General features: G+C 36.5%; 1 protein-coding gene across 1 annotated transcript in view; it reads left to right on the top strand.

Annotated features, from left to right (window-relative positions):
- Positions 1–22,804, top strand: part of prom (prominin) — a 28,551-nt gene extending 5,747 nt beyond the window's left edge. The window contains exons 4-18 of the mRNA XM_028304546.1: positions 2,252–2,439; positions 4,455–4,550; positions 7,682–7,884; positions 10,522–10,657; positions 11,358–11,528; positions 11,956–12,055; positions 13,425–13,506; positions 13,989–14,152; positions 14,674–14,895; positions 15,241–15,356; positions 17,570–17,760; positions 18,389–18,547; positions 20,341–20,480; positions 21,047–21,106; positions 22,391–22,804. Of these exons, the coding sequence (XP_028160347.1) occupies positions 2,252–2,439; positions 4,455–4,550; positions 7,682–7,884; positions 10,522–10,657; positions 11,358–11,528; positions 11,956–12,055; positions 13,425–13,506; positions 13,989–14,152; positions 14,674–14,895; positions 15,241–15,356; positions 17,570–17,760; positions 18,389–18,547; positions 20,341–20,480; positions 21,047–21,106; positions 22,391–22,424 (2,062 nt within the window). The 3' untranslated portion in view covers positions 22,425–22,804. The remainder of the gene's footprint in view (positions 1–2,251; positions 2,440–4,454; positions 4,551–7,681; positions 7,885–10,521; positions 10,658–11,357; positions 11,529–11,955; positions 12,056–13,424; positions 13,507–13,988; positions 14,153–14,673; positions 14,896–15,240; positions 15,357–17,569; positions 17,761–18,388; positions 18,548–20,340; positions 20,481–21,046; positions 21,107–22,390) is intronic.
- The last annotated feature ends 1,016 nt before the right edge of the window (positions 22,805–23,820 follow it).

The raw sequence follows: 23,820 nt of genomic DNA, 5'->3' as shown, positions 1-23,820 counted from the left end.
AGATTCATCCTGTTAACCGTAAAAAATAAATTGTTTGCCCAGTGAGATTAGATCGTAAACAAACTCCAATGAAAGTAATTTTGTGAAAATATCTAGAAGGCAAAAGGTACAGCGATGTTTATCGTTCCAAGGGTGAATAATTTTGTAGGTGTACCTACTTATTAAGTAATTTTCTTTTACGCCGAAACTCTTGAAAGTTGATTGGGGTTTATTGGATCATCGTCGGAAGAAATTAAAAAATCATATACTGACTACATAGTACATCCCTCCCTCATTATATTTTTTTTTAATAGAAGTGTGGCTTCAGGGTACTGTAAAAATCATTTTTGTACCTTTCACAAAAATGTTGACCAGTAAAATCGATATCTACTATACAGGGTAAAATTAAAATAATTAAAATGAAGATATCAATTTTCTGACTTCACCATACCAATTATATGACCATGTTAACATGGGCTAGTGTCGCCTAACACCCTGTATACATAACAAAACAAGAGAAAATGTAACGCATTATGATTTTCCTACAAAATATGATGTAGTTAGTGAAACCTCCTTTACTTTATTTACGTAGGTAGGTAGGTAGGTAGGTACCTACATAGCTTTTAAGTCTGCCTGAAGCCCAATGAGAACTGTAACCAGTGCCGGATTAAGCCAGCGCGGGGCCTGTAGCAAATTTCTATCAAGGGGCCCTTGGTTTGCTTTAGGTTCTCAAGTTTAGGGTATTAAATGAAACAAAACTGTTATCTACAAATGAACTTTTCTTGATTTAATGTGGGCAAATTTAAAGATAACACTTTCAATATCAACTTCTTTAAGGAAATCATGCTCTACGAGTATATTCAACAAAGTAAGATGATTAAGACGTTCTTGTCCCATCGTGTTCCTTAATTAATTTTTAATACGTTTTAATGTTGAAAAAGAACGTTTGCCACTTCAGTTAGTGATCATGAGAGACATGTAAATGCGCAAGGCAATTTCTAAGTTTGGAAAGACGATTCTAAAGAATTATTTATTAAAAGTTTATAAAATTGCTGCTCCAGAGGCTCCTGTTTCTTGCTGTAAATAAGAGTAGCCACATCTGTTTTAAGATCAAGTAAGTCAAGAAATCTGTTTTCAGAAGCTCTGCAAACTGCACTAATTCGCCACCTAGGCTGTTCTCCAAATCAATTAACATACTGACAGTAGTTTCACAGTTCATTTATGAAAACCTTTTATATTATGTTCGCAAAAATATAGAGCGAAAAAGAGCGTTCCAAATTTCTAGGCCAGTAAAATTAGATTTTGAATCGGAAATAATTCCTACAAAAGATTTTATTGCTTTAATGGCTTCATTGGTTGCCCATTAAGACTCTACTAGGTTTTCGACTGCGACGGAGTTGTGCTCAAGTGGTGGGGGCCTCCAAAAGGGGCGTTTTTTCGGTTTTCCGGTTATACCGCGTAAAGGACTTACCGTATCGAAAAGTGGTCTTCAGGACGGTTAAAGGGCACTTAATTCTGCATTGAATAAGACCAAATTCATATGTTTCGGACAAACCGTTCTCGTGCTTATCTTCGACAAAGTAGAAAATGTACGTATAATTAATGTCACGTAAACGTAATTTTAAGTCAAATAAAAAGATAAATATTTGAAAACCTTTGATTGTATACGTTTTTTTATTATGTCCCGCTTTGACGGAAGAATCCCGCTATTTTCAGTCAAAAAGTACCAAAGTCCCGACTTGGCGAAAAAAAAAACTGGCAACGCTGGCTCCTATCTAAATTAATCTTTTTTTATTTCGGTCAGACAGGCGTTGGAGCGCGGGGCCCCCAAATTCGCGGGGCCCGTAGCATTTGCTACTCTTGCTACGTGGCTAATCCGGCACTGACTGTAACCTGAATTTTCACACACGTTCTTAGTAGGTACTTTGGTGAATTCACTCGAAGTGATAAATCTGCGAAATTGGCTAATATTGACTGGGATTAGGTACTCAGTGTGGAAAAACTTTTTTCCTATCCTAAACGATTTTTCTTCGCAGGTGAAATGTGATTTACTTATGATCTTAACCTGATTGAATTTATAGTGTTTATTAAGTGATATAACAATTGAAATGTAGAAAGAGTCATATTTTTTTATAATATCTAAGATAATTATGCAGCGCAGGACCGTTCATTGTGGAAAACCTTGGATGAGGCCTTTGTCCAGCAGTGGACGTGATTTGGCTGAAACGAACGAAGATATGCTACATTCTGTAATTGCTCTTATTATTTCCAGTGTCCTAATATCAGGCATGGCGGTCAGTAATGAACAAGCGCACTCAGCAGCTGTAGAGAGCAGCAATGTTTTACAGTGCGCGTGCGCCGACGTGTCATCTTGGCTCGTGGCGGCTGCGCGGGAGTTGCACCACAGTCTTGCACCACCCGTCGATTTATTGCTGCACGCATTTAGGGAGGACTTGAAAAGTAAGTTCTAACACAAAGGTATTAAGGTCTAGTCACAAAGAGCAGCAACGTGTAGCAATGCGCGTGCGCCGACGTATCATCTTGGCTCGTGGCGGCTGCTCGAGAGTTGCACCACAGTCTTGCACCTCCTGTAGACCTATTGCTGCACGCATTTAGGGAGGACCTGAAAAGTAAGTTCTAACACAAAGGTATTAAGGTCTAGTCACAAAGAGCAGCAACGTGTAGCAATGCGCGTGCGCCGACGTGTCATCTTGGCTCGTGGCGGCTGCGCGGGAGTTGCACCACAGTCTTGCACCACCCGTCGATTTATTGCTGCACGCATTTAGGGAGGACTTGAAAAGTGAGTCTTAACACTAAAATAGTAAGGTCTAGTGGAGAGTAGCATAGTATTACAGTGCGCGTGCGCCGACGTGACATCTTGGCTCGTGGCGGCAGCGCGAGAGCTGCACCATAGCTAGCCTCGCTGTTGCTGCATGCGTTTAGAAAGGACCGGAAAAGTAAATCTTAACACAAAGAAAATACGGTATAGCCACAAACCGAGATCAGAAAAGTGAGTCTTAACACAAATATAGTGAGGTCTAGTCCCTATGATAGTCAATAACGCAGCCTTGCAGAGCAGCAACGTGCTGCAGTGCGCGTGCGCCAACGTGTCATCCTGGCTTGTAGTACTGTTGCTGCACGCGTTTAGGGAGGTTTTGAAAAGTAAGTTGTAACACAAAGATAATAAGGTCTAGTCACATAATTCAACAAAAAAATCAAACTAATATTCTTCACAAGTAATATTACATCCAAAAAAATATAATAAACGCACGTGCGGAAGGTACTCGACCATCCCTTTATCCCATTCACCGAAACTAGCGGTGCAAAGAAAACCCCTTAAGCCGCATATCAAAGTGGTTTGATTTTCCACCTATGTTGAACTAACGAGCTCGTCCCCAGTACCCTGGTAAGTGGTATGACCTCTACTTAGGGCTAGCCAGTGTCCGTATTTCACAAAAAAAGTTGTACCTATTTTATTCAACATGCGCAATAAGGTTAGTGTCTTTGTATGTACATTTTCAAGAAAATACAATTCTACCAAAATATTTTCATGTAATATTCATAGTTAAAACGAAACTATAATGCGGATTGTGGAATGTTATCAGATCTTTTGTAGATACAAGCTTCTAACTCTGCAAGCCCAAACTAAACAAACTATACACGTTAGCCAAATTATGTTCTATAACTAAATATGTATGTTCACTAAGAATAGAGAACTAGTTGTAAAGTTAGAGCGCGATTCCATTCCAGATTCCAGGTGCGATGCCCAATTTAAAACTTTAATGGACGATTTCTGCTACAAATTACTTTTCAAAATTACGCTCTGTCAGCCCTACAAAGGCAGCATTGTCATAACACTCGTACCTCAAGCCCCAGTATCCGAGCAAACACATTGATGGAACACGGTATTGTGTTATCGCGCACATAAATAATGGTCAAGCTCTTCCTAGACCTTCCAAGAAGTTTCCTTTTTGGTATTATTGCAGACAATATCTTTGCTACAATTCAACAAGAATTTCTAAGAGTTTCGCTCTACTTCAAAAGACGAATTACCCATAATATCCAGATAGATAAGTATTGTAGTAATCCAAATAAGATGACTACGATTTCAGCAAAAGATCAGTAATGGTTGTTGTCATATTTTGATAAAAATAAACCAGAAGAATTTATTATTATTACTTTCTATATAGCACTGAAGTAATGTGAGAATTCTTAGTCTCACAAAGTTTTATTTGATAAAAGTCGTATTATATCTTCAATAGCGTATACTGTTAAGTTTGTACAAGTCCTATCATTTCCTGAATGATTTCATTCCATGAATCAAAACAGATGATTAAATAAGGTTTGCACTTCCTAAACTAAATAAACAACCGAAACATCTCAAAGTGTCTAGAGTTCGAGATGGAATAATAAATTTTCTAATTATCTGATTCATGATTCATTGTTGATTTATGATTCTGTTCGTTCGTTTGCAGACGCCGAGGTTCTGTTGGGCGAGCCTATACAGCAAGCGATATCGTCGGAGAGCGGCATCGAATTGGTTTTTGATTCTCTGGCTGATATTATATCAGGTAATTTTTGCAGCACAATAGCAAGTTCCTGTACAATTTTTCTATTACAATGTAAAAACTTTAAGATTCAATAACATAGCTTTGTATGCCTCAATTTATGAGACATGTAAAAATACAAAATCATGTAGGTGAGAGTAACTCTAAAACCGTTAACTTTTTGAACTCGAATAAGTGTATGATGAAATTATAAGAAATTACTTCAGAAATATCAAGAGATATTTAACGATTTCTTTGCTTCAAATATTGGGACTCAAAAACTCATTCAAAAACTTATATTTGTTTAAAATATAGGCACTCGAACTATTATAGAGCTAGTCGTTATTTAGCTGCTCTCCTTCAACCCTAAAATACTGCTACATCACTCGAATTACTAATTCCTATAAACCATTTATACCTATTGTTCTAGACCCCGCCATTATACGCCGCTAAGCGAATTCCAAAGTAATTAAAGTCTGAAATAACAACGCAAACATTAAACAAACGCTTTCACTAAGCTCATAATAACGATTTGAATGTCAAGAAATTGAAATCCTCTAGGCTGTTTCATAACAATTAAACTAGATCTTGCTATCGCGACCTCTGAAAGACTAGAACAATAACAAATTATCTTTGTTCTAAGATTAAAGTTAGAAAATCCAAGGAGAGAAGAAGATTTAGCACCAATCTCGGGTGTTATAAGCAGAATTTTATTTATTTTTAATTATTTTTCTGAGTGTGAAATGCTTGCCTAATAACTCCTAATTATAACGCTACACATTTTTTTTATAAAGTCCCGTTTGGCACCTTGTGGTAAGCTAATTTTTTTAGGATTCCGTAGCCAAATGGCACAAAACGAAATCCTTATAGATTCGTCATATTGTTTTTATTATGCTTGTGTAACGAGTGGGTTCACCACAAATACCACAATAGTACAGCGGCAGCGGGAATAATAAAAAATAAATAAACAGTTCGATAATAATTATGTAATTTATTGTTTATTTACATAATATGTAATTGTTTATTTCTGATCGAGTTATTCGAGTATTACATACAACTGTCATACTCGTATTAAAAAACTTAAGTATATTTTTCATTTAGGCATGTCGACATAAGGCTAAATTATAAGAAGGATCACTTACTTAATTTAAGTTCATAATATTCCTTGAATATTAACCATTATATTTGCCCTCGTAAAACAACTCCTATTATTAACTCTTGGAAATTAATTAGGTACGACAGAAGTGTTGATGAGGGCGTTTATTTTCAAAGAGTGCCTCAAATGTTGCGTGATATACTCAAACAGAACTCATGTTTGACTCAACAAGTTCTTAATATCTTATTTTCTTTGAAGCTGTATTACACGAGTAAGTTTGTTGAAACAACAAAAGTTGAAGCGCCTTCAAATTAAAAAATGTGTGGGAGGAAAAGTTAGACAATAATTTACGCCAATATCTGACACGATCGGCCTTTTTGTATAAGACATAATTATGTACTTATAACTAAAATTGCTAATTTGATAATTAAATCTATGCCAAAGAAATTTTTGAATCTGACTAAGCTCACTGAGTCTAAATAAATGTTCTTTTTGTACATTGATATTATTCTTGTACCCATTATAGTACAAGCTTTGCTTAGTTTGGGACTAGAAGCGTAGTGTAAAAATGTCCAAGGATTTATTTTTATTATTTATTTTAAATAAGACTCTCTCACTTGCATATTTTATATACGTATTATATTTCAATCAATTGCTTATCTTATATTTTAAAGGCTTTACTTTTTTAACTTCAGTTCACTCGGCTTCTCTTTAACCAAAATTAACTTCTTTTTAAAATAAAACAAGCAACACCCATCTTAAACTATTGTTTCCTTACGTCATTCCAGAAAGCGAGGATATCTCCTCCAAGATATCATCCTTGCGTGACGTCAGCATGAAGGCCGGTGCATTGACTNACTAGATCTGCTATCGCGACCTCTGAAGAAAGACTAGGACAATAACAAATTAGCTTTGTTCTAAGATTAAAGTTAGAAAATCCAAGGAGAGAAGAAGATTAAGCACCAATCTCGGGTCTTAACTATAAGCAGAATTGTATTTATTTTTAATAATTTTTTGAGTGTTTTTACAACCACTGTCGTACTCGTATTAAAAAACTTAAGTTTATTTCTCATTTAGGCATGTCGTGTTGATAAGTCTAAAATATAAGAAGGATTAAGTTCATAATATTCCTTGAATATTAACCATTATATTTGCTCTCGTGAAACAACTCCTATTATTAACTCTTGGAAATTAATTACGACAGAAGTGTTGATGAGGGCGTCAATTTTCAAAGAGTGCCTCAAATGTTGCGTGATATACTCAAACAGAACTCATGTTTGACTCAACAAGTTCTCTTTATCTTATTTCTTTGAAGCTGTATTACACGAGTAAGTTTGTTGAAACAACAAAAGTTGAAGCGCCTTCAAATTAAGAAATGTGTGGGAGGAAAAGTTAGACAATAATTCACGCCAATATCTGAATATCTGACACGATCGGCCTTTTTGTATAAGCAATATAACTAAATTTGCTAATTTGATAATTAAATCTATGCCAAAGAAATTCTTGAATCGGACTAAGCTCACTGACTCTAAAGGTTCAGCCAAACCAACGCGATCAACCGGCGTGCAGCGATGATATGACGATCAGACAAAGCATTGATCGCTATCGCTACACGCCGGCTGATCGCGTTGGTTTGGCTGAACCTTGATAAATGTTATTTTTTTACATCTATATATATAAAAGAAAGTCGTGTTAGTTACTCCACTTATAACTCAAGAACGGCTGAACCGAATTAGCTGAAAATTGTCAGGGAGGTAGTTTAGAGCCAGGAGAAGGACATAGGATACTTTTTATCCCGTTCGAAATTTAAAAAAAACTCTGCTTATTTATTGCCATTAAGGCGGAACAAAGTTCGCCGGGTCAGCTAGTTGATAATATTACTCTTAAAAGTGTTCTTATGACAAAATAAGACTCAATTATTATATCTCTTATTATATTTCAATCAATTGCTTAAATCTTACATTTTAACTTAATATTCATTTTTAGATTCTCTTCAACCAAAATTCAGCAACAAGCAACACAGTACCTTGTATATTATTTTTTCCTGACGTCATTCCAGAAAGCGAAGATATCTCCTCAAAAATATCATCGCTGCGTGACGTCAGCATGAAGGCCGGTGCCTTGACCGCTGCAGCATCAGACAGGATCAACGACTTGGCTCGCCAACTGGACAACCTGAAGAAGTTCTGCAATCTTAAAGACATGCCGCTATGTGACACCGTCAATACTAATTCTTTGGAAATGCAAATGAAGTTCGAACTAGTAAGTATCTATCAATTGAGAGGGATTAGGTATCTAATTGCTTTCGTTCGTTCGTTCGTTTCAGCCGAAAGACGTCCACTTCTGGACAAAGGCCTACCCCAAGGATTTCCACAAAGACCGGTCCCGCGACCTTCACCAGATCGTCGGTCCACCTAGTAGGAGGCCTGCCCACGATACGTCTTCCGGCTCGTGGTCGCCACTCAAGAACTTTCCTGCTCCAGCGGCCATCAGCTCTACAAGCTATGTAATTGCTTTACTCACGATGATTAGCTTGGTTGGTCAGCTTTGTCAAAGGTTCTTTTAAAGCTGTACCTACTTGAATGCTTGCCTAGTATTAACGCCTAAAGGAATTTGATCTCGCCAAAATCTTTCAGGCGTTTAAAACTACCTAAGTTTGGTACTTACCCTCAAAAGTAGGTAAGTATAATTTGTACAAGCTGCTAGATACGAGTTTCACATTGGACTAGTTTTCATAAAAAAATCTCACTAATTTCCCATCAAATCCTTCAAAGCTTCCAGTAAAATTAAAGCCCACAGCTCACCATACCTATCTTTATGCCCGTTTTCACCATCAATCCCTAATTTTAAGTGACCCCTCCCAAGTAACATTTTACTCCATTTAAGAGTTCACATTTAGTTCCAATGTGTACTTAAAGCATTAGTACAGTTCACTCGTGATGTATAAGCTGTATTATTGCAATTAATTACACCTATACCTGTCTAAGGGACTTATAGGAGTGTAGACTAGTGTAGAGATATACTTTTATACGATTGTTGGTGTTATAATACTCTAACAACTATCCTTTAGTCAGCCGTCTGACTAAGAGCATTATAGGAGGGTAGAGATACGGCAACCGCTGTTTAACGGCCTACTTGTACGATGTTATAGAGCTAGCATTTTAATAGAACACACGTGGTCATTTATAAAGCCAAAGGCTGTTATGTTTACTTGTTTTAGACTGTTATACAGCTAGTAGCTGTAGTAGGACTTGTTTGTGTTAATAAAATAACCTTTTTTTACTATCTGTACAAAAGTGTTTCAATGGTTCGCATGTGCACTGTAGGCTGTTAAAAGGACTATATGTGTTGTCCATTAACATCAATAGCAGTTTATTTGTCCACAAGGACTACTCTTATTTGCTTTAAGCTGAAAATGAATGTGAATTTGATATTCTATTACACTTTTCCCCAAGCCTGTTTTTAGTTGTATTTATGGTGGTTCTGTACATGATGCAGAGGAAAATATTATGCCTGAACCTGAAAGTTCCCTTCAAAATATACAGATATCAGAGTGTGATGATTGCAGTTCTAGGGATAGTGAATACAATTTTGATTTAGACAATTATTTAACCTTTAGCAAAAAAATAAGAACAAAGGCTATTGAAAATCGTATTCCTCATTCCGCTTTGAATAAATTGTCAGGCATAATAAACGAATTTAAACCGGGAACACTACCGTCTGATGCTTTAGGTATTCATACTTGACTATTAGTACCTGGGCTAGGCGATTTAACGGACATTAATAATTTTTATTGCGGATCTCTAAAATTTCAGTATTTGAAAGAATTAAAGATACACAATTGACCTGAACTAGGTACATCTTAATACACATTACATTAGCGCTGTAGTGGTACAAATGTGGAACTTAATATAGATAACAGCATTCTAACAGAACACATGTGAACCTAATATACGCTCACCGCATTAAATTGGAGTTAAAACAATTCACATAGCCGTATTTCATTTCCACCATTTTGTTCTACATAACCTAAAATATTTACCAAATAAATCTCCAAAATTAATGCAGATTTATCACAAAATTCGCAGATAGAGCGATTGAGTTTTGGTTTCATGTTATAATTAATTACCGTAGTATAATTATAATGCCAATACAATATCAAAAACTGAAAATTGTAGATTTCCTCTCAGCCAGTTTTAAATATTTTAAAATGAATATCGCGTTTTTACAGAGGCGCGTAAATATTTTAGCTGTAAATATGTATACATTTCACGATAAAGTTGCATTCCCAATGGCATTAACATTATTAAGTATTTAAAACCCGTGTTATTATTTGCATAAATGATTATATTATCCGCCCGAGTTGTTTCCTCTTGGCACTCACGTACAAATACCAAACTAATATTAAAATGTGGAAATAATTTAGGACACACGTGAACTTTATGTAGCATTGGAGTACTTTTGTCGGACTTTATAACTTTGAAAGCTGTGCATTTAGCCACTTGTTACTCTTTATTGTCCTCACGTACGTTGTATGGTTCACACTGCGTCCCATATAGTGCCGTAAGTCAGCCTTAAGTACGATGTTACTACTTAAACTGCTATTATAATGCTATTATACTGCTAATGTACAGCCATAGTGAACTTAAAGCTGTCTAATTTGTGCCCAAACTGGTTCTATAAAAGCATTATAGCAAGCTATACAGCTCGTATACAGCTGACATACACAGCTTGTGGAGTACATGTGAACGACTATTGAACTCTTAAATGGAGTAAAATGTTACTTGGGCTATTAAACAAAATTCCTGTTATTTGTTACCATAGGGGTCACTTAAAATTTAGGGATTGATGGTGATGATAGTGAAAACGGGCATTAATCTCTCATTAATTTCCACACAGATACTTCGCGAGAAGCAATTACTGGATCTACGGACACTAGGGGTCCATAATCTGACCCAGGCCATATCCACCGCTCGCCAGGAGTTCAAAACTTTGCCCGCCGCTATTGCAACTCAGACCGTCCAGGCTAGGAAAGGTAAGCTTGTTTAAACTACGTAATAAGTAAATGATCATATTAATATCAAAGGTTAATCTTCTCTGGAAAAGGATAGATTTTTCTTGAAAATGGGTTAGGGGCCTTAAGTTTAAATAGTTTCCAAACTTCAAAGACGTATCTTTGAAAATCGTAATAAAATCGTAATTTTACACAATATTTAGTATTATTTTAAGTTTCATGGCAAACAGAAAGCTGAGTGTGAGTTTACATCAAACAATGAAATTAAATGTATGACAGATTGTACAGCGCGGAAACATTAAAAAGAACTAAAATTTTAATATTTTTTTTATGTAAACTCACAGTAGGCCCTTAGGTCGAAAAGCTATTTTACTCATTTAAGATGCCTTGGACAAAGTCTTCGGAATTTTCACTAGATATCGTAATTAATTACTCTTTGAAATGAGATAATATTAAATTATTTGCTTTTAACATGGTATTACCACAAAATATAAGTATTACGCAGATATTTTTACTGAGTCACTAGTCAAGTATTTTATTCTTGATCTGTATTTTGTAGGTACTGTTGTACTGCTGAATTAAATCAGTAACAAGCGTTTTTAGATGTATATTTGGCTTTATAAGTTAAATAAATTCCAGTATCTTATACAAAATTGAAACCAATTTTTCCATGATTCTAATGTGAACTTCAAATCTCTACGTATTCTTGAGTACATTTCAGATATCCTCAATGACATAGAAACTCGACGTCAATCAGTCCACGAATCTTCAAACGTTTTGAACGATATCGTACGCCATCTCACAGCAGGTTTGCACTCTGTGTCCAGACGCATAGAGTCGGGTTTGGAACGAGTGCAGAAATACGATTTTTGGAGATGGGCACTTATGTTGGGTAAGTCAAATAATGATACTCTTTTATTGACAGTTACCTATGTATGTTAAACCTACCAGTTATGTTATAGCAGAGTTTTATCAGAGAGATTCGTTGTCTTGAGGTACAGTAGGGAAGGCTCAAAAATATAAAAAGATTAACCTAAACCTTGCTTACCTGACTTGTTCCCTAAAAAAGAAAAGAATAAAGTTTCAATTCATGTATAAATTAATGCAAACATAATTATTAAAAAAAAGTGTTTAACTTTTTTACTTGCGAATATTGAACAACGCAAAAAAGAAAATTAAGTGACAGTTGGTCTCTATTTTCAAATCTGTGACTTCACTATCAATTTTTTAAACTTGGAACGCACACAAATGACGTCTCCATTTTCAAATCCCTGACTGTTAGAATTTTTTTAAAATTAGAACGAACAATTTTTTTTCAGCTTGTGTGGTAATATTTGCTTTCATCATGCTCCTCGTAATATTCGCCATGATGTGTGGCTGCGGCCACGCCAAAGACCACGGCAAGCGTACTCTACAAGTGTGAGTATTTACTACTAATATAAATATGAAAGTTTGTAAGAATGTTTGTTACTCTATCAAGCAAAAATTAGTAGGAAATTTGATTAAACTTTACAGTGATATTATATTTTGTACATCAGATAACTAACACCCGGTTTCTTAACCCAACCTTATTGTGAAAAATGTACCTACTACTTAAGTAGAAAATGAGTATGCTTAAGCTAAAATCTCAATTCAGAATTATAAGATAATAATATGGATTATTAATACTATCTGTGACAAACTGAATTTCACGCGGGTGAAGCTGCAGGCTAAAACTAGTGTTACACTATACGCATAGCTTTTAGTACACTATGCACCTTTCTATATCAAATGTTGTAACCTTCAAACATCCTAAATTAAGTTACCTAAGCTCTTTGGGGTTGTTTCTCACTCCGCTAAGTTTGACAACAAGGTTTTTCTGCTTTCTACCCACGTCCCACTCAGAGATAACCTACAGGGACTCCAGCTGTAGGTGTTCGACAAACAAGATTTTATTTTTACAGGGTGTCCCAGAATGGGTGAATCAAACTGATAGGGGAGGTAGCTCTACTAATGTACTATCCCAAAAAAATATGAAAAAAAATGTTTGAATTCGGTTTTTTTTTTAAATAAAGTGCTCTAAACTCAAAATCTAGTCATTATTTTCTAAAGTTTGTTTACAGATAAATGAAGCGATCATGTACAATTAATATTAGTAAGAAAAAAGTACAAATAAACTCCAAACGCAGCAATTATAGCCAGATACTTAGGGAAAGCTGATTTATTTTCACTCTTTCAAAGAATTTTTTTTTGTATCCTTATGCGCTTTATTTTTTTTTCATATTTTTTTGGGACTGTACATTAATAGAGCTACCTCCCCTATCTGTTTGATTCACCCATTCTGGGATACCCTGTATATTAATACAATTGAAATCCTTCGGGAAAAGTCTATTTTTCAATACCTGTATTGTAGTGTAGATACTACATTGCTTATTAAAAACTTGTAGCGTTAAAAGTCGCATCTTGTGAGTAAGAGCAGTCGCCCGGCAAGCAAAGGTCGTGGGTTTGATTCCCACCTTAGACAATCCCAATTTTTCAAGTTTATTATTTCTAAATAGATACATGAATGCGTTGGTCAAGCCAAGCTATATATATATGGACAAGCCCGTAGCAGTGGCCGTTTAAGTATTTAGTACTACTTAAAGGGGATTTTTTAAGATTATTAGTAGGTTCTATCAATGCCGTGGGAAAAACTATAATTAGTAGAAACAACCATTCCGTACCTATCATAAAAAGGTAAATAAATCTAATTTCGAATTTTCTAGATTTAAAATAGATCCAGAAGGTCAAATTCCACGTTTTATTCCAGGTCTGCAGTCTGGCTGTGTTTCTCATCCCTTATTTTATGGGGCATGATATCAGCTATTTTCCTTATCACAGGACACGCAGAGGTGAGTGCTATTACGTTCACAAACAACGAACGGTTTTACTGTGTTGGCATTTTGCTTATGTTTTCCTTTTAGGCGTTCAACCTTTTGTTTAATTTGTGCTATACATAACGTATTGTAAATACGTTTGGATACGAAAAGGAAATTAAGATTGGTTTATGTCTTAAAACGGCTTAATTCAGATCATTTTCCTACTAATAGCCTACTAATAAGAATAGTTCTGTGATAATCATTTTACCAACTATTATTGCATTGGAGTGAAATATAAAATTGAAGCTAAGACTGTACATCACATATTATTATCATTTATGGTGGTATGTATCAACCATTCGGAATAGACCACACGCATGCGATCAATCTTAAAGTGACCATAATTATCCTCAAGTGTATAGATTTTCGCCATAGCTATTTTCTCCAATCTATCTTAGCTTCCTTAGACACTCTTAAACTGTAGCTCGTTTATTAAATCATTATTATTTAATCAGGTTTACGTGTGCCACCCTCTGTGGGACAAGCCCCAATACGAGACATTGACTGCCCTCCTGGACAGGCCCTCTCCTTTGCTCCACAAGGACGAGGGAATCTTTGATGCACTCTTCAGGGACCTTGACAACGTCACCATTGATGTCTCTGTTAAGGATTTTTTGAGGTATTTTTGGACATTTATTTTTTTACCTTTTAATGACGGGCCGTAATGCCTAAAGAAGCTACGAATCACGATACAAGGAATGTGTACATTACATAGAGAGATATTGTTAAGTTTACGACCTATCCTATAAGAAGCTTTTGATATAAATAAAGTAAGGAATAATAATTATAATATCAGTAAGGTCTTTAGCAGTGCAAGTGACATAGATTTTTCTAAAATATTCCTAGCAACATTAACCACACACAAAACACTTTGAGGCCACTCCTGATAATGGTCACTACTGATATCTGTGACTTCGGAAATGAATTTTCTGGGATAAACTGTTATCTAAGTACCAAGAAAATTAACTAACTTCCTAGATGAAGCCATGATAAAAATTAAATGTCAAAAAATATAGTACATTCAACAAATGCTATTGACGCCTGAAATTAAAAAAAATAGTTTACCTGTATTCCTTCACATTATCTGTAGTTTGTGCAAATCTATGTTACTAAAAAGTACATAATTAATAAATTTTTCAGGGATTGTGAAAAAGACCGTCCAGCCTACATAGTATTCCAATTAGACAAAGTCTTAGATGTTAACAAAGAGACCTCCTATTTTGAATGGGAGGAGCTGCAAGCAGACTTGGGAAGACTGGCTTCTTCCATTGATGTCGGTCTTCTGAAAACAATATCGTTGAACTTTAATAGACTATTGACTCGGATGCTTGTGGTCTCGGATGTTAATTTAGCAAAGTATAGGTGAGTGTAATAAATAATAACTATTAGCAATCTTACTACGAGTACCTAATTCCTTATATGTGATATCCTCCGGTTTCTGCATTGAGAAACCGAAGGTATTCCTTAAATGTGTTAATGTTTCTAATTGTTGAGCATTCTCAAGCCTAAAATCTCAAATCAATACCCGAGGATAAGTTCTCTATATCCGTTTGCATATTTAATCACTATAACGATGTCTCAAAAATATTACCAGCGAATTGATACTGGCACGTCTTGTTCAGAGAAGCTATTTTGAATTAGGTTGGTTATTTATAGCCTTACACTTTAACCTTTTGAAATTGAACAAACGTGATAATCTCTTCCAAGGATGGATTACAACGGACCGATAGTCGGAAGGGATTTGCCGTCTTTAGTGGACCAACTTCAAAACGTGGCCGCCCAGGTTTCCGACCTGACGACCGCCGGCCGCCTGGAGACGATGGGTAATATCCGATTATACTAATGCTCTACAGACAACGTAGTCCAATAGACTGCATGACAAATGTTATGGCGCAAGTACACCATGCGGGAAATTGACCGAGATGAAGCGCGAGCCCGCTCAACGATGTATTTTTAGCGCATAAGGCGTCCGATCAGTGGCGAACCCAACTAGAGGGTTGCCCACCGCGGTGTTGGACCAAAGTCCAGCCTACGGCGGGCTCACTCTAGTGGGCCCGATCGAGGGGACTACGGACGCGGCCTGAGGGCGCCACGGTAGGCTCGGACCTCGGCTCGGGCCGTGTCCGGGGGACGCATTAGGGAAAGCCCACACTCGGCCTCGTCGGCACGCACACCGACGATCGCCAAACGGCTAGAGTACCTTCTGTACTCGCCACTCTGCTATCATGCTCATGAAGCTGGAAAATCTCTTCAAGCTACCAGCGCGCGTCCCTTAAAAAAAATATGTATTTTTTTTAAAGATCATTAGTAATTTGTTTACACAAATGAAATAAGTAAGCTAAATTATGCTTGTGTCACGCACGAGTGAGTTCACCACAATAGTCGAGCGGCGGCGGGGATCGAACCCGCGTTCCCCGGATCACGAGTCGGCCAGCCCGACCCCTTCACCGTTCGGCTATCGTGACTTCAAGTATGGGCGATACATGACGAAAATAACCGAAGTGCATGTTTGCACTATACGTCTCGATCAATTTCCCGCATAGTATACTTGCGCTATTAGTTGTAGACTGTCTTCCGATGTAGATTTCTTGAAGAGGAATCTTCAGTTGCTTATGCATGGTAATTTTAGAACATGAGGCATTCCCAACCCATCTGGCCATGGTGAGGAGTGTAAGCCGGATCCACCATTTGCTTCTAATAAATTAGAGAGGGGAAATTGGGGACCGATGGGGCAGCAAGGTTCTGGAATGGAGGCCGCGTACCGGAAGGCGCAGCGTGGGACGTCCACCGAGACAATCCACAAGGTGGACCGACGACATCGTAAAGGTAGCAGGGAAACGCTGGACGCAGGCCGCTACCAATCGATCAACGTGGAAAGCATTAGGGGAGGCCTATGTTCAGCAGTGGACGTCCTATGGCTGAAATCATGATAATGATGATGAAATTAGAGACAGTCTTATAGCGACAAAACCGGCTATGCTGCATAATACATAGTAATAAATGAATGTAAAGAAATAGATCTCGGTAGGTATAATCAAGAAAACTTAATGTAGAGCCACCCACATTTAAGAATTTATTTTTATACCCTGTCTGCAGCTGCACCATTTTTAGCAAAGTCTAGTTTCTATACTTAGTAAGTTGTCTGCATAGTATTCTCATAACTCGACCTTTAAATTTCAAAGAGGATCACGTGTGCTCTTTGAAGTTCAGACTTGCTAAGTAAGGATTTGTAACTATTGATTTGCGTTCATGTTTTCTAAGATTGAATAAAGTCAATAATATTGTAATTTTTACATCTTTTTAGATAGTTTGTTTTATATCTTCACTAGCTTTCCGCCCGCGGCTTCGCCCGCGTGGATTTTTGTCTGTCACAGAAAAACTTTATCGCGCGCGTCCCTGTTTCAAAACCGGGATAAAAACTATCCTATGTTCTTTCCCGGGACTCAAACTATCTCTATGCCAAATTTCATCAAAANTTTCCCGGGACTCAAACTATCTCTATGCCAAATTTCATCAAAATCGGTTGCGAGGTTTAAGCGGGAAAGCGTAACAGACAGACAGACAGACAGACAGACAGACAGACAGACAGACAGACAGACAGAGTTACTTTCGCATTTATAATATTAGTTGGGATAGTTGGGATTATTCTTCATCTTTGACGTCTACAAATCTACTCATAGTATAGAGATAGTCAATGACTGACTCTAGATAATTTATATCCAAAGGTTTCTAAATAGTAACTAGGTCATTTATACCATAGGTTGCTACTACCTCTATCAAAACAGTGATATTAATGTAAACTAAGTTATTAATTTATTCTTAGATTCGCCAAAAGATGTAAAGATGAACCTTATGCCAATAAACAAATATTTTTGTTTGTTTGTTCGTTTCAGCCAAATGACGTCCATTACTGGACAAAGGCCTCCCAAGGATTGACATAGTATTTTGTTGTTAATTTTAATCTTCACCAGATCGTCGGTTCACCTAGTGCGGGCCTGCCCATACTATGATCATTTCTTTTGTTTTCCTAATCTAGCCACTCGCACCAGGAGAGTGTACATGACGAGCATAAAGCCGTTAGAACAAGTGAGAGCAGACGTTGTGTACAAACTCACAGAGTTGGAACTACAGCTGATGCCGTTTAGAAGAAAACTGAACATTTCTCTAAGCCACATATACACAGCTCAGTATTATATTGACAACCAAGGAGACGTGATAGCGCAGAAGGTAAGAATTTGATCTTAATTTGGTATTTTATGCTATAGTTATTCGATGCATGGTCGTCATAGGTACACTGACTCCTTCATTCCTTTATCCACATTCCACCAACAATATAGAAAATACAATGTTTGGTATTTTAAAGAAAGAATATGATTAAATGTGGAAACAATGGCCCCAATTTAGTGCTCCAGACTGCACCACTAATTGCTCATTAGATGTTACCGAAACACAAAATTTCACGTGTTACCGATTACTCCTCATTATATTTCAAGAGGATTAACATCATCACCTCAACATGATCTTAGTAAGGATCATAGTGAAACGAAAAAACAATTTTGACATTTAACTTTTCTGACCGAATAATAACAGTTACATTGATGATTTTTAAACCAAATTATGTTAGTTGCCAGGAGTACTATAAGATTTTAACTTACGCGTTCCATTTCAACAAAAATAGAGGAAAAACGATTCTCAACACGACATTTTATAAACTGTGGTCTCAAGCAGTCTGCTGTAGCAAAACAATCGGAACTGTGAATTTTTTTCCCGATTTTAGCCAAGATTCCTACTTTAAAACCATAAAGTTACACTTAAGATTTTTAATTAATACCTAATCAATAGTTTTTCTTACCAGAAAGTATCAATGTACGTGTCCCGGCTGATATCGCATGCAGCGGCCTGGAGGACCCACGTGCTTATGTCGGTGGGCAAGCACGCTGCGAGGTGTAAACCCTTGTTCGCCGTCTACTCTGCCTTGCGGACTTTGTTGTGCTCTAAGTACATCTCTTCTTTGGTAAGAACCTTTAGTTACCCATAACAATACTTATGTCAGAAAAGGTTACTCTAATAGAGTCAGCTGATCATCTACATAAATTGACTGATGGTAGTGGTAAATAATGCCGTATACTCTGCCTTGCGGACTTTATTTTGCTCTAAGTACATCTCTTCTTTGGTAAGTAGCTTGGGTGACATGCTTATTAATTTGAAAATATTATTCAAAAAGGTAGTAGGAAGGCGCTGGATGCAGGCCGCTACCAACCGGTCATTATGGAAAACATTGGGGGAGGTTCAGCAGACGTCCTGTGGCTGAAACTATGGTGATGATATCAGAAAAGGTCATATGCTCATGAGAAGCGGTTATCATCGACGCATCCATCATCAACAGCCCTTTACAGCCTATGGACTGTATTGGACTATGAGCCTCCTCCACTTTAGTGAAGGGTTTTGCCATAATTTCCACGCTTGGCAGTCGGATTAGAGATCGCAGTTTAAAAGATTAATGTTTATCAGACATCGCTGCTGCCCGTTTTCTGTTTAATGTGTAGTCCATAAGTCGCCTCTTACGACACCCAAGGGAAGAGTAGGGGTTGGTGACAAATGTATTCTACTCTGTCGTCACCACACGGCGTATCCCGATACTAAGCATTGATGATTCAACATTATATTATATGATCCCTCAGCGTGATCCCATTCGTAATATTCCAGAACACGAAGTACTCGAATCAGGCCAGACAAGCGATAATAATTACCTCAAAGTCATTCTCGAATGCAAACAACTGCAATTTGAATCAATAACCAACCAACTTTAATATTATTCTCTGAAAAACATTTGCGAATGCAATTTTTCATTCAAACTAACGCCCTTATCGCGAGCATGCACTCGGCCCTCGACACAAAAGGGACTGCACGATTAGGTGTCAATGACCTACGCTAACTTCATGAGATTTTTATGCATTTCGATTCAGTTAACGCAAATAGAATTCCCTATTATCTCCCGAACCAAAAAGCCATTCAGTGTTTGCCGGGAATCACTTTTGGGAGCACTCTTCCCAATTTATTTACCCCAAAATTCAATAAAGCAAAGACTTTTCGACTTCATTTGGTTTTCTTTATTTAGTTAATTTTTAATGGAACTAGAAATTCTGTTAAAATACTTTTAATATTAAATATTAGTATGGATTTAACGTTTTACATTTTCAAACCACCTGGGTCAGGGTTTTCTTTTTCTCAATCTTTGCTAAATATTTTATGTACCCTCTTTGGGAGATTACCCATCTAAAAATGATTGCTTTTATCTTATAAACATAAAGATCAAATCAGGGTCCTTAAATAATATTTTTATGAAACGCTTCGAACGTGTAATGACTGTGACATTTAGAAAATAATATAAAAACCGTATCGTGGTCCTTTTTGAGTTTTTCACCTACGCAAATGCTGAAAATATCAATCGCATAATGTTTGTTTACGATATGATGCAGATCACAAAATGTCAAAAGCGTTAATTCTAGAATTCATTCGTTCAGTGAATTTAACGTATAGGACGTTAAATTGTTTGTTTACTCTCCAAAACTATAGGAAATATCACGTGTTTATGAACTAAATATATCTATTTTTTTTTAAAGTCATAGATGGTCTTAACTACTGATAAGATGGTAGTGGTAGTAAATCAAGCATCCAAAACCCATATCCAAAATTTAATCACATCTAGTATGACAAGGGTTCAATGTTTGGGTCGTTTATGCATAAGTTAACTTTGAAGAGGATAAAGACTTAAATGTTATTACCAAATAGATTCAAATTCCACAGCATGGCTGGTGGTTCTGTGGAGTCCTCCTCGGGCTCTTATGGTGTTCTGCACTCACGCCATTGTGCGTCAGGCTATGGCGCACCTATGGGTGGAAGATCCGAGCTCACGAGACTATGACGCTCACCAATCTTGGATCAGGGTATGTTATGTATGTCTGAAATAAAACTAATGCAAAAACATTATGTATTTTATATGAGAAAGTGATCGCTACATTATGTGGCGTAGCATGCTTATCAATCTCTTTAAGCATTTACTACCTGCACTCGAACTATTTAAAGTGTCTAACGCTTGGCTAGTAAATAAACATACTTAGGCTGGGTTGCACCATCTTATTTTAACTAAAAATCTGTCAAACTCCATATAAAAAACACCGGTTATCGTTATAGTTACGGTCAAAGTTAGGTGGTGCAACTCAGCCTTAATGAATAATGGCCATAGTCACAGAGCATGAAATCGTCGCGCGCCGCCCGCGATTCCATGCTCTGTGGTCATAGTAGTGACAGACTGATCGGGACCTATGTAATAACTTGACTGACAGATTTTAGTTGCAAACAGCTTACCGATGTGGCTTTGGATGCTTAAGCTATTTTACTTGTTTTACTTACTCTATTTAATACTATAAGTAGTCATGCTTAGTCAAAAACATGCATTTATCAAGCGTTATAAAGACACAATAATGTTGTTAATAGAGTATTCCATCAACAGACATCAAGAAAGTACCCCAACCACGGCGATGTGCGACGGCAGTAATTGGAATACCCCAGGGTTGGTAACTTCTGAATGTTCATAATGTAATTATTAGTCAGGGGCTCACAACATTTATTGTCTGTATCAGACGGTAGGATAAAATGTACTCGTATTTAATACATAGATCAGTGTATGATAAAGCGAATGATAAAACGTTTTTATTACATTTTCTGAAAATTCATAACAATGTCAAACATCTCAAATTTACAGTATGAATAATTTACAGTATACTTCTTGCAACTCACGAAGGCGAGTGAGCTTTACTTGTGTGTGTACGTGTACCTATATGCACATAACGATAGTGTATTGTCTGTCAAAACTTTTGAAAAACAATCAGTAGCGAGCCACCACACATGTAAAGCTCACTCGCCTTATCTGTATAAACCTGTATTCTAAACTGATACAAAATGTTTAGAGCCTCTGTCCGTATATTTAGACAAAATGAGTACGCTTAGGTTAGTACTATTTAAACGAATTAGTGGAACCTCGCCTGAGGTGTTCGGGAAAGTACTTTGGCCCTCCAGTGGGACGTTAATCGACTAAGAGTGGGATGATTGTTCCCAGCAGTATTGACTAATTGATACAATTGCACTGCCATTGTTCGTAGGTTAAACTTAAGCAGAGGTTAACTAAATGAATGCACGTACATTTACGGGTCCGTGGCCGAGTCCCCCAGTTTTCGACGCACCCGTGGTCGACGCCCCCGGTCAGTTAAATTCGATTTGAAGCAATTTTTAATCAAATGTACAGTCAGGCACAAAAATGTTTATAAACGAATAAATATTTATTAGGCCAGTAGAATTAAACACAAAAATGAATCTAATGAAATTAAAATAATTCCTACAAAAGTTTTTGGTTTCTTACTACTGCTGGTTTTGGGTTAAAATTTTGCTCCCAGATTGCATAAATAGCGTCAAACATGCATAGTTTAGTATAATAATTAGCTTGTGAAACTTTTTTCGTTGACTGTACTTAGTGCAAAAGCCGAAAAAAATATGATATTAAATTTATTTAAATCGGGGGCGTCCACCACGGGTGCGTCAAATACTGGGGGACTCGGCCACGGACCCACATTTACAATTACAGCTTGCTTATAGAAAGAAATAAAATTCAGGAAATCTAACTTGACCTTCATTGGTTGGGTTTTTATTAGATACTGGCTACATAGGAGTTACAGTGATGGGTACGAGAGGTGTGAAGATAAATATACGCACATACCTATTATTTGCTACTATGCTATTTGTGTTACCTCTAACCTATTGAGTACCTATGTTCGCTTTAAAAAAATGTTTACATTTTCAGACCACCGCCAGCACCCAGAAGTGACAGTTGGTGAAACAGAATGCAACATTCTAACTACTAATGTTACCAGCACAAAATATCCTATTCGGGATATTAAGATCTTTATCAACATTATTCTTGATTGAAACATATTCTTATCAGAATCTATGAATAAATGTACTAGAGGTTTAAAATTAACAATGTATGTAAATATTATTTGTTGTTATATTCATTATAAACTTTTCGATTGATTAATTAACTCCAAAGTTAGGCTGAACTATTAATAGCAAATCACAGTAAAATTCCGGTTAACTGTTCTTTCTATTTAGCGTCTAGCTTTAACTCAGGGTAAGTGTTAAACAAGTATAAATATTAACTTTACTTAGTCGGTATATAAATAAATATAGGTAATATTGTTTTGGTTTACAAGATAATTATATGATTAGATAAGATATTAGTAACCAAAATAAATTATAGATGTCAAACAAATAAACCCTTCTTTGTTTTTATTGTACTTGCACTGAGTTCAAAGTAGTTAATACAATTGCATTGTGTCACAATTACTTCCAGGTTAGTTTTTGCAACAAACATAATTTAATATTACATTGAAAATAATACCTACACTGCACTAAGGATCAAATAATTCAGCTCTCGATTACTTTGCGTTAACTGCTTAATCACTTATGTGACCTACAAACCGCTGATTTAAATAGTCCTGCATGGTTACAGCTCTCATATAATGAATATTAATTGGTTTGTATACAATGAATGTAAAGTCCAGTTTTCAGTTATGACATTAGACCTAAACATTAAGACTGAGTTGCACCACCAAACTTTGACCGTAACTATAACGATAACCGGTGCTTTTTGTATGGAGTTTGACAGATTTTTGACATTTTGTCAAAGTTAAAGTAAGATGGTGCAATTCAGGTTTATCGGACAGATTCGTTTTTATTTTCAAAGAATCACAAAATGATTTGTTTGATTCAATTAAGTGCCTTTTGTGTAATAATATGTGTTGTACGTGACATAAATTCAGGCTAAAATTTAACTAAGGATTGGTTTTGTGAGAAAATATTCAATTTATCACCTTATAAAAGCCTTCTAAGTCCTAAAACAAAATTCACTTTACAGATTTTCTTAAAAGCTAGCTCACGTTCAACGCCATTAGCAGTTCTGCGTATTTTTCCATTTAACTGAAATCCTGGCTTGTTTTTAAAAAGGCATCAAGCGAATTAACAGAACGACATCAGGAACCGGAAGGTGTAAAAACGTAATGGCACCGGTGGCTGACATTTAGCACTGGCATTGAGCCAATATGGCCGAAAGTAGAGCCTTGGGGACTTAAAGAAAGAAATAATAACGCTTATGATATCTAGATGGCAGAATATTATTACAGTCTTCAGGGTAATAATAATAATCTAGCTTAGACCTTGGATTATTTCAGTAGA

The sequence above is a fragment of the Ostrinia furnacalis genome, unplaced genomic scaffold (assembly GCF_004193835.3).
Source record: "Ostrinia furnacalis isolate ACB-3 unplaced genomic scaffold, ASM419383v2 OfSCF1456, whole genome shotgun sequence".
Taxonomy (NCBI): Eukaryota; Metazoa; Arthropoda; class Insecta; order Lepidoptera; family Crambidae; genus Ostrinia; species Ostrinia furnacalis.
The sequence above is the reverse complement of the archived record's forward strand: the minus strand, read 5'-3'. Positions and strand labels throughout refer to the sequence as shown.